We start from the raw sequence: 13032 nt of genomic DNA on the forward strand, positions 1-13032 counted from the left end.
TATATTTTGAATCCTACTCTCTTTACACTCTTAACTGTATAAAAGTTCTCTAATTGCCCACTATATTTCCATCAACATTAATATTGTGTAAGGAATAATGTATAAAAGTCTTTTAAGTACCTACCATATTTGCATCGATATTAATGTTATGTAAGGTATTGTGTATAAAAGTTCATTGAGGGCCCGTCATATTTCCATCAACATTAATATTTGTGTAAGAGATATTTATCTCTTATTAATGTACATGTCAATAATATTTCATCTCATTAAAACTATTAAGGTAAAATTACATCTTAACCCCTTCTCTCTATAAAGAAACAATAGTCATGAGCTATAGTCTCTTTAAAATATCATTACATTTTCTCTTTAAAATATTATTATTCCAGACATAAATTTTTACCCAGGACATCATCATTTATCAATTTTTTATACTATTCTAAATACCAACAAACTTCAAAGCCATAACAAACCCTAAATGCCAAAGATGCTATGACTGTTTGGTTTGAGGAATCTGGCAATCAGAAAACGATCCAAGTTTGTGTTGAAAATCATGTAGAGAGCGAGAGCGAGAGGTGCCAGACCATTTTTTATTAAGTTAATATCATTATATAAAAAAAAAAAAGAGTTCCTTTTCATCTCACACTCTCAGCCTGCAGTTCCCGATGGGAAAGGGAACTAGTTGAGGAAAGTGGGAGAAGCAAAGAATTATTAGAATATTTGGTTTTATTAGGCATTCACTATAAATTATTGAATGGGGATGTGGGGAAGAGAAGATAAGGTAGGGCAATGGTGATAATGCCAAGTCTTTTTTTTTTAAAAAAAAAAAACAACCCAACAACAAAATCTCTCTTCCCAGGATTCCTTTTATCCTATCGAACCTCTCCTTGCAGAGAACATGTCTCTTTATTCATGCCTTCTTGATACACATAAAAAAAATACTACTTTAATTATTTATTTATTTATTTTTACGAATAAGAACTTTAAATTATTCAGTATTTTAATAAGAAAGAGTAGGCGTCAGCAATCTGGAGTCTGGACAGAGTTTTTTTAAAATCTGCAGGAGTGGATGGGAGAGGGTGTTTTGTGTTGGTGTTGCAGAAAAGAGAGCAGGCAATACCAAACAACATTTATATGTTTCTGTTCTGTTTCTCTCATTAATAATCTATCTTCTCCTCTTCCTAGCCAACCTACCAACCTCTGCAAACCACAACTGTGCGTCTGTCCCATTGATGACGACTGATCAAACCCATGCATCGCATTTTGTAAGCTCTTCTTTTAATCCCATACGATACCGTAAGAAGGAGGGTTACTGTTAGACAATGCATCATAGACTAATCCCAAAAAAATATGATATAAACACAGTTTATCCGAAGATCGCATTTTCCAAATGTACATGTGCATGTACAGCACGTTAATTCACTATCTAAACTCGTTTGATGTTCATAATGTATGAGGCACTTGCGCTCCATTCGAGGATGGGGATGGCTCTGTTCATCGAATGTTTTATGTAATTAAAAAATATATACAGTTGATCGAGATCGATCTCTGGTTTGAGCATTGATGCGTTCCCAGTTCCCTCGGCAATCTACTAGTTATTTGAAATGCGTTTTCTCCTAGGGTGGATAATTTTTTCAGCTAAAAAAAGAAATATGTAAGATTTTTAAATGCTTTTTTTTTACAACAAGAATTTTAATTATAAATCTAAAATTAATTCTATACATGCATTTAATTAAATAAATAAATAATCATCTTTGTTAATAAATATATATAAAAAATGTTAACATGTCTGTTTGACTCGTCGAGTTGGAAATCAAATAAATTTTTTTAACGCAAAAGAATTAATGTTTAGGTGATATTAAAGTGTTTTTTTACTACGGGTAAAAATATAACTAAGAATAAAAATAATTAATGCTTATATATAATAAAATATAGTGAGGATCATATATATGTGTTAATAAAAACATATAATATTTCAAGCTTATTTTTAACATAGTAGAAAAATAAAACATTATTGCAATTGCTATATAAAAACACTATTTTCTTAATCTATATATAATAATTTGTTTTGAAAAAATAAGTGTAAAGAAAAAGAGAAAAAAATTACCAAAGAAAAGAAGATAAAAAAAATAGTATAAATTAATCAAGTGTAGAATAATAATATTATTCAAGATGTAAAAAATAAAAAAATAAAAAAAACACAATTGGAGAGAAAATCTCAATTGTGCTACTAGTAAAACACTATATTCTTTTAGCATATATAGATAGTTGGCCTACTCTTCTCCGTGGAATCTTACCACAATCATCCTTGTCCTTTTGAATGGCCCTATCCGTTAACACTCTTCGCAGACCCTTTATGTCTCTTTATCAAAATCTACATTATATTTTAGATAGGTTTGAAAGCGTACATGATATTTTTTAAAGTATTTTTTATTTAAAAATAAATTAAAATAATATTTTTTTATTTATGAAATTTATTTTTAATATTAACATATTAAAACTATCTAAAAATATATAAAAAATTAATTTAAAACTAAAAAATTCTCAAAATCATGGTTGAACCACAATTCTAAATTAACAAAGACAAGTCAGGGTCCATAAAAGTTAGCCACGATTTGGGATCGAAATTTTGAGAAATTCTTTTCTTTAAAAACATAATATTATAATTAAAAAAAAATAGGACGTGAAATATTTGAAAGGAAATTGTCCTGAGCAGTAAATTTGTTGTCTCCGTTTTATTATTGTTGATTGTTAGAAACCGTAAAAGTAGGTTTCATCTACTTAATTCGATCTCCGGGCTTGTCTACATGAATTGACATTTCATGTTTAATTTGCTTTTTTGAAGGAAAATATTTTCTTTCTGGATGGAGTCTATTTGAAATAATTTTTATATATTTTTAAATTTTTTTAATATACTGATTTTAAAATTAATTTTTAAAGATAAAAAAATATTATTTTAATATATTTTTAAATAAAAATTACTTTCAATTATAAATGCTATTATAATTCCAAACAAGTGATGTGAGAAAAAAAAATATAATTAAACCTTGAAACTTGAATGTATGTGTCGGCATGGTGCTGCCTCTCTATAGTTAATTTCACAGGTTGTTTTCCTAAATCACCGAGACCTTAGCTATCTTTCAACAACAAGACGAGGGATGACAAAAATAACTTTTTACTTTCTTTTCTCTTTTTACTTTTTTTTTTATCTATCTCTATGGAGTAATTCTCACTAATTATTTAGAAATTGATGTCTTTTTTAGGGTTGAGAAAAAAAATGATAAATCAATTAAATCAAGAAAACAAAAAAAAAACCGAAACTAAACCATAAAAAACTGATTAAAACAATTAGAATATTTAAAAAATATTAGGTTCAGTTCGGTTTCATAAGTCTAAAACCGAAAAATCTCAACCAAACCGAACCGGTTTAGTTAAAAATAAACCAAAAACCGAACTAAAAAAATCAAACAAAACTGAAAAAACAGAACCAAACTGAAATCAAAACCCATTAGAAAGCCCAAAAAACAATATAGTTTTTGGTTTTTAATATAAAATAATCGAAAAAAATCGAAACCGAATCAAACCAAACTAAAGTGAACATAACCGAAATCGGTCGATTGTGTTTTGGTTTTTTATATAAAATAATCGAACCGAACTAAAACTAGTCGGTTGGAATCAGTTTTGATTCGATTTCAGTTTTATTTTTTATACTTAATAAAATTTTAATTTGGTTATTTTATTTATAAAAATACCAAACTGAACGTCTAATTTTTTTTTAATCAATAACTGTTGATTACAAAAAAATAAAACCAGCCCATATTCTATTTTTGACGTTATATTTTACTAAGCAGATTCTACATTAATAGCATAGTACTGTGATTCATTTATTTTATAACATGATCAATTCACCTGAGAGAAAAAGAAACGACTTTAACTAAGCATCCTTTTTCTATCTATCTAAAGCAGCTAAGGTAGTGATGAAAGGGCGGCCATTAAAGTCGCGCTTCTCTCTTTGGAAAGCTCTTTAGGCAATGCCAGCACATGTAGAGGGGCGGTTCAGCAGAACCTGATCCGTCTCGAAGAGCGTTCCGTTTCTATGAGAGGAGGAGGTTAATTTAGGGGGTAGATGCTGTCATGATCAGGATTATGCAACACGTCGAATAATAATACAGTGGGTCTCTCCCAGTGCTTGCGTTTGCATTACCAATACATCCAGCGGCACTGGATTCTCACCGCCAACTAGGAAGAGTATCTCATTTAAAGGAGACTGGTGAGATTTCTGACACCTGTCATGTGAGTGGGGTTTAGGGTTTCTGCAGAGAAGGTGAATTTTGAGGCAACGTTTTAACAATTGAGAACAGACCCCAACAGTTCTTCTCTGTCGGCGAAATTCTTATTTATTCATTTTTCACTTTCATTTCCTCTCCATACTCTTTTACTTTTCTTCTTTCTCCGCTGAAAATTCTGATACAACTCTTAGTCTGTCTACACACTCTTCTCCTCTATCTTTCCCATCCCTCTGTCTCTCAGTTACGTTTCTCACTTATCTTCTCACCCTTTTTTTCTCTCTCCCTCAAACACTCTCTCTTTTGTAAGAAAGAGAGTGCTGAAAAATATATAAGCCATGGAAATTGACCAGTTAAGGTCTGCAACAGAAGATCAGATGGAAATGATGATGCTGATGGACAAGCTTCCCGAGTTCTACGATTCCTATAACGATGTTGCTGATCATTTATCCCCAACAGAGTTTCTTGCTGCAAGTGCAAGTAATATTTCCATCTCGCATTTCAACACTGATAACCCACACAATGCTAGCTCACCTCCATTTATGAACCTACAATCCACTCTATCTTCTAATAGTAACAGCACCCCGACTCAAGACCAATCCCCGCAAGATTTCTTTCCCAGTCCATCTTCGTCAAGATGGAGAGGTCTTGGTGAATTACCGGAGGCAAATGATTATGCTACACCATCACAAAAGAAGAATTCAATGGCAACAATGAGGGAGATGATATTTCGAATTGCCGCCATGCAGCCAATTCAAATAGACCCAGAATCAGTGAAGCCACCAAAACGTAGGAACGTGAAGATATCAAAAGATCCGCAAAGTGTTGCTGCACGCCATAGAAGAGAACGGATAAGTGAGAGAATAAGGATACTTCAAAGACTAGTCCCTGGAGGGACTAAAATGGACACTGCCTCTATGTTAGATGAGGCAATTCATTATGTTAAGTTCTTGAAGACTCAAGTGCAGTCACTTGAGAGATCTCAGGCTAATAGGCCAACAACAACAACTGGGATTGGATTTCCTGTGGCAATGACTAGCGGGAGTTACCTTGCAATGGGAAAAGGATATCACCAACCGCCTGCTCGTCGTCGTCAAAATGTTCAGAATTATGGTGATGCTTAGCTCATGAAGGGAGTGGTGAGCTGGATTTTTAAATGCATTTTTCTAGTGAGTAGTGAATTATTAGCTAGTGGGGTTGTAAAGAGCTGTCTTTTATGCATGGCTATTTGTTCTATCTTCAAATCTCGAGGCACTGTGATCCTTGTTGTATTGACATCAATAATTACAATCTCTGAATACAATGTACAAATGCTCAAAATCTTAGGTGAACATGTCAATCATTGTCTTAGTTAATTTCCTTCTTTTTTTCATTTAAAAATCTCCCCTTACATATGTCTAGTTGTGATGATTTCATCGCACTCAAAATCGCGTAATTCAAACCAAAGAAAATGAAGAATCTTGTCTTTGGTATTAATATAGACACAAGTGCAATGATAGTATTATTGCATCTGGCAAAGGAAGAGAGTTTCTCGCTGCTATGCATGCTGCTCTCTGTGGGAAATCAGCCAGGAAAAGAAAATAATAAATGCTAGTGGGTTGATATAGACTATGCACAAAAAATCTTAAATTCTCTGCCGAGAAAAATCTAGAATGGCTTCTTTACAGATAGATCAGTTGGTCACCCACTTGGTCGTGCCAAAGAATTACCATCTTTTACCGTCATTTTGGGACACTTGGCCGCTGAAAGTCTTTGCAATCCACGTTCTACGGCAGTACAAGGAGACAATCCTGAAAAACTAATGATCGAGCATAATAAATATATTCAAATCTTGTAAAATCTAGTATATCATTAAGGGAAGGGATGGGTTTGTGAATTTTGAGTTGTAATGCTGGGGATTGGGAAATATATAGCTATATATATGCTCCATCAAAATAACAAGATAATTTTAATAACTAAAAAAATATTACTGATTATTTTATAAGCATCATATCATATTATATAACTTCTCGTTTCTCATGTGTTTGCTTATTAATTAATGTCCTCGTCTAATTTTTTATTAATTTTTTTTCCTCGAAAGGTTTACTTTTTACTTGGTTGATAAGGAGTTGATCAAAAGTTCTGTTAATCCAGCCATAATACTTATAGATTTGTAATAGCATACCAATTACCAAGGATCTATTTGATAATTTGATTGTGTTGTATTTTACAATGGTTTATGAAGTAGATTAAAATTTAACTATTTTTGTTTCGTCGATAATTGTTCCTGGCCAGATGAACGACAGCATAGTTTTGGGATAAGAAAGCATCTTGGTTTTCCTCGGAAATGATTGCGCGAAGATTTGATGAGATGGGAGGTGATGGCATCGCCATTGTCGAGGGAGCATGAGAAATCCACGTGAAAATCTGACAAAGAGGTGGGCTTTATTTTTCAAACGTGGCAAGATGATGACGTCGTTGGCCGCCTTGACACGTGAAACTCAATCTAGATGGTCAACGTAGTTGGACTTTTTCTCCAACTTCGATCTCCAAGCCTGCGTTCCGCATGTGATTTAAGGTAATAGCTATCTGGAAAATCGTCCAGAGTTTCCACCTAATAAAAGATTTTTAAAATAAAAAATATATTTATTAATTATATTTTATAAAATAAAAATTACCTCTATTTAATAATCTTAACCAAGTAATCGGCATATTGATTGCCTTTCAAAATACAAGATGTCCTTTGTATAGAGATTAGAAAGGATGTAAACGTACCTTAAATAACATCCAAAAGCTCCCAACAAAAAAATTGAAAGGAAATTAGGATTTTAAGAGTTCTTATTGAATATTTTCGTGTTCTTATTATGTTGTTTGTCTCAAATGTGGTGTTAGTTTCCTTGCTGAAGTACTACAAATTCATGTTTCCCTCTGGTGTTCTGTAGTGGCAGTGTGGTTACGGGTGCTTTTCAAATAACTTTTCGTGCCGAAATGCATGTAAATGATGTTTTTTTATTTTTTTAAAATCATTTTTGACATCAGTACATCAAAACGATCCAAAAAGTACAAACCGCACTCAATTTTAGCAAAAAAAAAAAAATTCAAATTTGAACGAAACACAGTTACAAACGCAATACCAAACGTTCTTTAAAGCTGGTACCTTTGGATCAGATCAAAACTGCTACCCCTTTTTTTGGCCGGAGGGTTTACATTCAATATCCAAAGGGTTGATTATTTGATTAAAAAAATGAAAATAATCCTACCTCTTTTTTAGAGAAATGAAAATTTTTTACATTCAAAACCAGGCTTCAACGCGTGCCTTCATGCTCCAAGATACAAAGGTTGACCCGAATTTAATTGTGGTGGTCTGGTAGCTTTTAGAGGGACCGAACCATCATTGGATGGGCCACATATGTGTATATCTCGTGGTACCTGCTTAAAGGCATTGGTCAGGTCCACCGTGGCTTTATGAGAGCCCTGGGCCTGCAAAACATTAGCTGGCCTAAGGAAATTTTTGAAACAAGATGATGATCAAGGTTGTTAAAATCGCGATTTTAACACGGCACGGAAAGCCGTTCACAAACTCGGATTATAAAATTATAAAATCGTAAGGAATTTTAAAATACATTAAAAAAAATTCATACTTTAAATAAAAATTCATACATAACAATTCGTCCAATTAATTCAGTCCTATAATACTGAAATGGCATTAAATTCAGTCAAATTCAACAATTTTCAGTCCAATTTTCACCCCATTAATTCAGTCCAATTAATTCATTCCAATTCAACATTTTTCAGTCTAATTTTCACCCCATTAATATTCAATATTTTTTCAGTCCAATTTTCACCCCAATTCAATCAATTCAGTCCAATTTTCACCGAGTAATATTTTGCACAATTCAGTCATATATAGTATATACTGTGGCATTCAATTCAACAATTTTCACACCCGATCAATTCCATTCAATTCAACATTATACATATACAATTTACAGGATCGGGCAAAATGAATTACAGGACTAACTAACAATTAACACTTAACAGGAAAACATACAAATCTATTACAGGGGCAAAAATAAAGAAACCTTGACTCCGGTGATGATGATGAAGGCAAAATTAACTTACGATGTCGCCGGCTGCTGTTGAAGATGATGATGGTAAAAGAGGCAGAAAGCTGAAACCAGAAAGGAGAGTAAAAATGCCCTCTATTGTCTATGCAAACAACTTTTAGAACAAGGATCAGTGTCATCCTAACCATGTGATTATTTCACCTCACATTGTCTCCTCACTGTCTGATCATCTTGGAGTTTTTTGTTTTTACTATAATCAATGGGAGCCCGCTGCTCCAAATTCTCTCTCTGCTGGTTCCACTCTCATCTTAAACCTTCAATCCTCGAATCCTCCGATCTCGGTAAATTCATCAAGCCCCTCTCTTTCTGCCGGTCTCTCTCTGTCTTTTTCTTTCTTTCTTTTTTGGGTGTAAAATGAGGGGTAATAGTTTGCGTAATGGCTGCTTTTGTGGAGGATGGAGAATAGATCGTTGTCGCCGCCCGATTAGGGATTTGTTCTGTTGGAATTGGAAAGAGTATTTGTGAATTGTGATTCGTGAAAGAGTTTTTCGCCTCAATTGGAAAGAGCAGAGTGAAGACAGTCACGTGAGTCCGTGACTGTGCAGGAATAATCCAATAGGCATCTGACAGCTGTTCAGGAGGGGGGGATTTTGTTTCAGAGCCTCATTTTGTCAAAATCGCAAAATCGATCCTGAAATCGCGATTTTGCGCGATTTCATCCGATTTTTGCGATTTCACCCAATTTCAACCCGATTTTACCCATTTTTGATTTTTTCAAGCGATTCAACCCGTAATGCATGTTTTGACTCGTAAAATCGTGTTTTGACTCGTAAAATCGTACGATTTTACGAGTCAAAACGCGATTTTAACAACCTTCATCATGACCACTTGTCTGCGTTCTATGAAATTAGACAAAAGCTGAGGGACACTGTACAACAATGAGAGAACAAAATTTATAGTGACAGGGCACAGTTTGGGTGGGGCATTGGCCATATTGTTTATGGCTGTGTTGATTATACACGAGGAGGCTAGGTTGTTGGAGAGATTGGAAGGGGTCTACACGTTTGGGTAACCTAGGGTTGGGGACGATCAATTTGGGGAATATATGATAGATGAGCTGAAAAAGGTATAAAGTGAGATTCGTCTATTGCAATGACACGGTTCCTAGATTGCCTTTCGATGACAAAGTTTTCTTTTACAAGTGTTTTTGGGAACGCAGGTACTACACTAGCTGGTATAAAGAAGAAGATCAGTGTTCCATCTCTCTCCCCCTTCACAACAAAATTACTTAACCAAAACTTATCTTAGCACAATTAGGTATGCTTTCGATGAGCCACTAATGAATTGTGAATGGTAATTGGGACACAGGTTATGCCAGAAGAGCCGAACAAGAACTACTTCTCTTTGTTTTTCGCCATACCCAAATTCTTGAATGCTGTTTGGGAGCTGATTAGAAGTTTTATGATCCCCTGCATAAAGGGTCCAGATTATAGAGAAGGCTGGTTTACACACTGCTAAGGGTGGTAGGGTTGGTAATTCCAGGATTGTCAGCAGTGTCCTCAAGATTATACCAATTCTACTCGGATGGCGTACTAGTCATAGCCCTTCCATCTTCAGGACTCCAGAAAAGCAATTACTTCAAAGAAGTTAGAAGCAACTACCGAGGTTTTACACCAATATGACAAAATAAGTTATAATAACCCTAGCTAGCACTTCATCCGCCGAGGTTTTCAAAGTGTAGTTTCAAGGTTTGGAAAATTATTCTCCATGAGCCTCAATGGAGAATTGCAATGTCAGAGGAATTTACAGCACTTGTGAAACATGACACATGGAACCTGGTGCCATAACCAGCTAATTGTAAACCAATAGGCTGTAAATGGATGTTTCGAGTGAAGAGGAAACCAGATGAGACAGTAGACCGTTTCAAAGCAAGGCTTGTGGCCATGGGATATGATCAGCGGCCTAGGTTGGACTACAAAGAAACTTTTAGTCCTGTTGTAAAGCCTGCCACCGTTAGGACAGTTCTGACAGCTGCTGTTATGTAGGGCTGGTCCTTGAATGATGTCAACAATGCATTCTTACATGGCAAGCTAACTAAAATCGTTTTTATGCCTCAACCACCAGGCTTTACGGATAACACAAATTCTCAGCATGTCTACAAGTTAAAGAAGGCAATATATAGTCTAAAATAGGCCCCTCGTACCTGGTATTCTGCCTTAAAGAAAGACATTCTGAAACTTGGGTTCAAAAATTCCAGGACAGACTCCTTGTTTATCTACATCAACAACGATATTCTGTGCTGCCTTCAAGTGTATGTCGATGATCTGGTGCTCACGGGAAGTGATCAATCTTTTGCACGTGATGTCATTAATCATCTAGGTACTCAATTCTCCTTGAAAGACATGGGCGACCTTCGTTACTTCATGGGCATAGAGGTGATTCCCACAAAGTCTGGTCTCTTTCTCTCCCAACGTAAATACATGTAGGAGCTGCACTCAAAAACGAATATGTTAGGTGCTAAGGAAATCTCTACACCACTGTCTACAAGCATGACTTTGAAGCTCAATGATGGCACGGCCTCGTTTGACAGCACACAGTTTCGAAGAGTAATTGGGGGTCTTCGATATTTGTCTCTTACAAGAACGGACATATCTTTTTCAGTGAACAAATTGTCCCAATTCATGCACAACCCCACGACAAATCACTGGTCTGCTGCTAAGAGGTTACTTTGTTAATGTTGGGTTGTTGCCATTGCATGTGCAGCAAATGGTTGGCACCAACCATTGACTATTGGCAGCCACCATTTTCAATGGTTAGGCAACCTACCATGCCTAACCTTGCAGCCATGTTTGACAGCAGAACAAGTGGAACAGCTGCCATGAAATGCATATAAATAGAGGCATTATGTGATAGCAAAATGAGTAAGAGAGGTGTGAGAATGTGAAGAGTATAGAGAGAAAGTGGAGAGCTGCAATGGCAGCAAGGCTGCTGCCATTGCAGCAGCTGCAAGTGCAGCAAAAGAGCTGGGAGTAGAGTTTGAGTGAAGTGATCCTCCTCCTCCATGTATATCCTTTCTCTAATCTCTAATAAAATGGACTCTCTCCCGTGGATATAGGCGGTTTTGCCGAACCACGTAAAATATTGTGTGTCAGTGTGCTTTATCCCTCCTATGAGCAAATATCAGTACACCCCCGGTCCGCGCATGGGGAGCCGGAATTCCCCAACAATTGGTATCAGAGCTGATGGTTTAAAGGGGTGTTTGATTTTTTGCTCAAAAATGAAAGTTGTCAAAATTGTGTTTTGACCATACCACTGTGTCGAGGAGGAAGAGACGAAGCCAACGGTGAAAACGGCGTCAAAATCGGACGTCGGACATGGCCGCACTCTCCATCACTCTCCGGCAAGGCGTCTGCCCACGCGCGCAGACGCGCCCCACGCGTCTTCTTCACCCGGATGAGTTGACCCGACCCGAATACAAGTTGACCCGACCCATGTGGCTGACTCGGATAAGGATGACGTCAGCATGATATAAAAGTGACGTCATCATGAACAGTAGACATGTGAGGGATGACATTAGCATGATGTAATTGTGACATCATCATGTACAGTCGCATGGCCCATGATGACATCAGCCTGATGTAATGGTGAAGTCATCATGCACAGTAGGCATGCCATGTCAGCAGCCACGTCATAGACCAGTCAGCGTCCAGTCAACAGCCACGTCACCAAAGTTGGACCCACCAGCCACGTCACCAGACTCAAGCCGAACTCAACCTAGCCGAGTTGAGCCGAGCCGAGCCGCGAGCCAACGGATAAGATTCTGTGCAGCGGAGTCTACGTGCAACCGGATCTGAGATTGAATCTGGGCCGTTCATCAGGCCAGAATTGTTTTGATCAAATCTTAGCCGTCTGAAATGCGATTTGGACGATTTCAGACTTGTTTCCAGCTAATTTGATCGTTCCGGATGCAATGGTACGGTCCGATCGTTGAGATTTGAGACCAAAAATGGCGGTGGTAAATTAACAAAAGAGATTGCCCGATCAGGAGGCATTTGAAGGTCATCATGGTGGTCGATGGAGATGAAGAGGAAGAACGTGCACATGTTTACCCAATTATATGTGCTAAAATGCTAAGTGGGGAGAATTTTAATTGCTTTGAAGGAAGGCAAAATTGGGACACTCTGGACACCCGATCAAGTGGACAATTAGAGGTGTAGAGTGAAAACTGATGAAGACCAATCTTGACGAATCTAAGAACTGGTAGTCTCGCCAGATGTTGAGAAATCATGTATTAAACTAGTATATTCCAGATCACTTGTAAAGGAAAGCCGCAACAAAGCTAGCAAATGGTTGTATATACCGAAAGACAGTACGATGGATAGATATGGCCTAAGAAGTTCTGTCTAGGAGATTGGGTTTTAAGCGGGACCAGTGTGACCCCTCCAATCTTTCCTGGGAACTTGCTTAGTGGAAGGATTATCCATATGGTACTATTTTCGTATATATAGCAGTTTGTAATGAAACAGTTGAAGACTAGCAGGATGGCGGCACAAGGGAACAGTTGGGTTCCAAAAGTTCAAGGATCTGATGAAGTGGTGATTTCTCCAAAGAAGTTAGATTCGGTGACTGTGATTTCTCGAAGGGAGAATTGATGAAGACCCTGATAATGGAAGAGAAATACAGCAAGGGTATAAAGATTGGCA

General features: G+C 36.5%; 1 protein-coding gene and 1 pseudogene across 1 annotated transcript; both read left to right on the forward strand.

The window, feature by feature from the left end:
* Window positions 1–4337: 4337 nt before the first annotated feature.
* LOC7462877 (transcription factor HEC2) lies at window positions 4338–6874 on the forward strand. Its single transcript, XM_002301142.4, has 2 exons — window positions 4338–5422; window positions 6558–6874. The coding sequence occupies exon 1, from the start codon at window positions 4622–4624 to the stop codon at window positions 5405–5407; it is 786 nt and encodes a 261-aa protein (XP_002301178.3). The 5' UTR covers window positions 4338–4621; the 3' UTR covers window positions 5408–5422; window positions 6558–6874.
* Window positions 6875–7537: 663 nt separating this feature from the next.
* Window positions 7538–10815, forward strand: LOC112326436 (triacylglycerol lipase OBL1-like; annotated as a pseudogene).
* The last annotated feature ends 2217 nt before the right edge of the window (window positions 10816–13032 follow it).

The sequence above is a fragment of the Populus trichocarpa genome, chromosome 2 (assembly GCF_000002775.5).
Source record: "Populus trichocarpa isolate Nisqually-1 chromosome 2, P.trichocarpa_v4.1, whole genome shotgun sequence".
NCBI lineage: Eukaryota > Viridiplantae > Streptophyta > Magnoliopsida > Malpighiales > Salicaceae > Populus > Populus trichocarpa.

Excerpts from the sequence above, each read along its gene's own strand:
- LOC7462877 (XM_002301142.4), top strand. The coding sequence starts at position 4,622 with ATGGAAATTGACCAGTTAAGGTCTGCAACAGAAGATCAGATGGAAATG.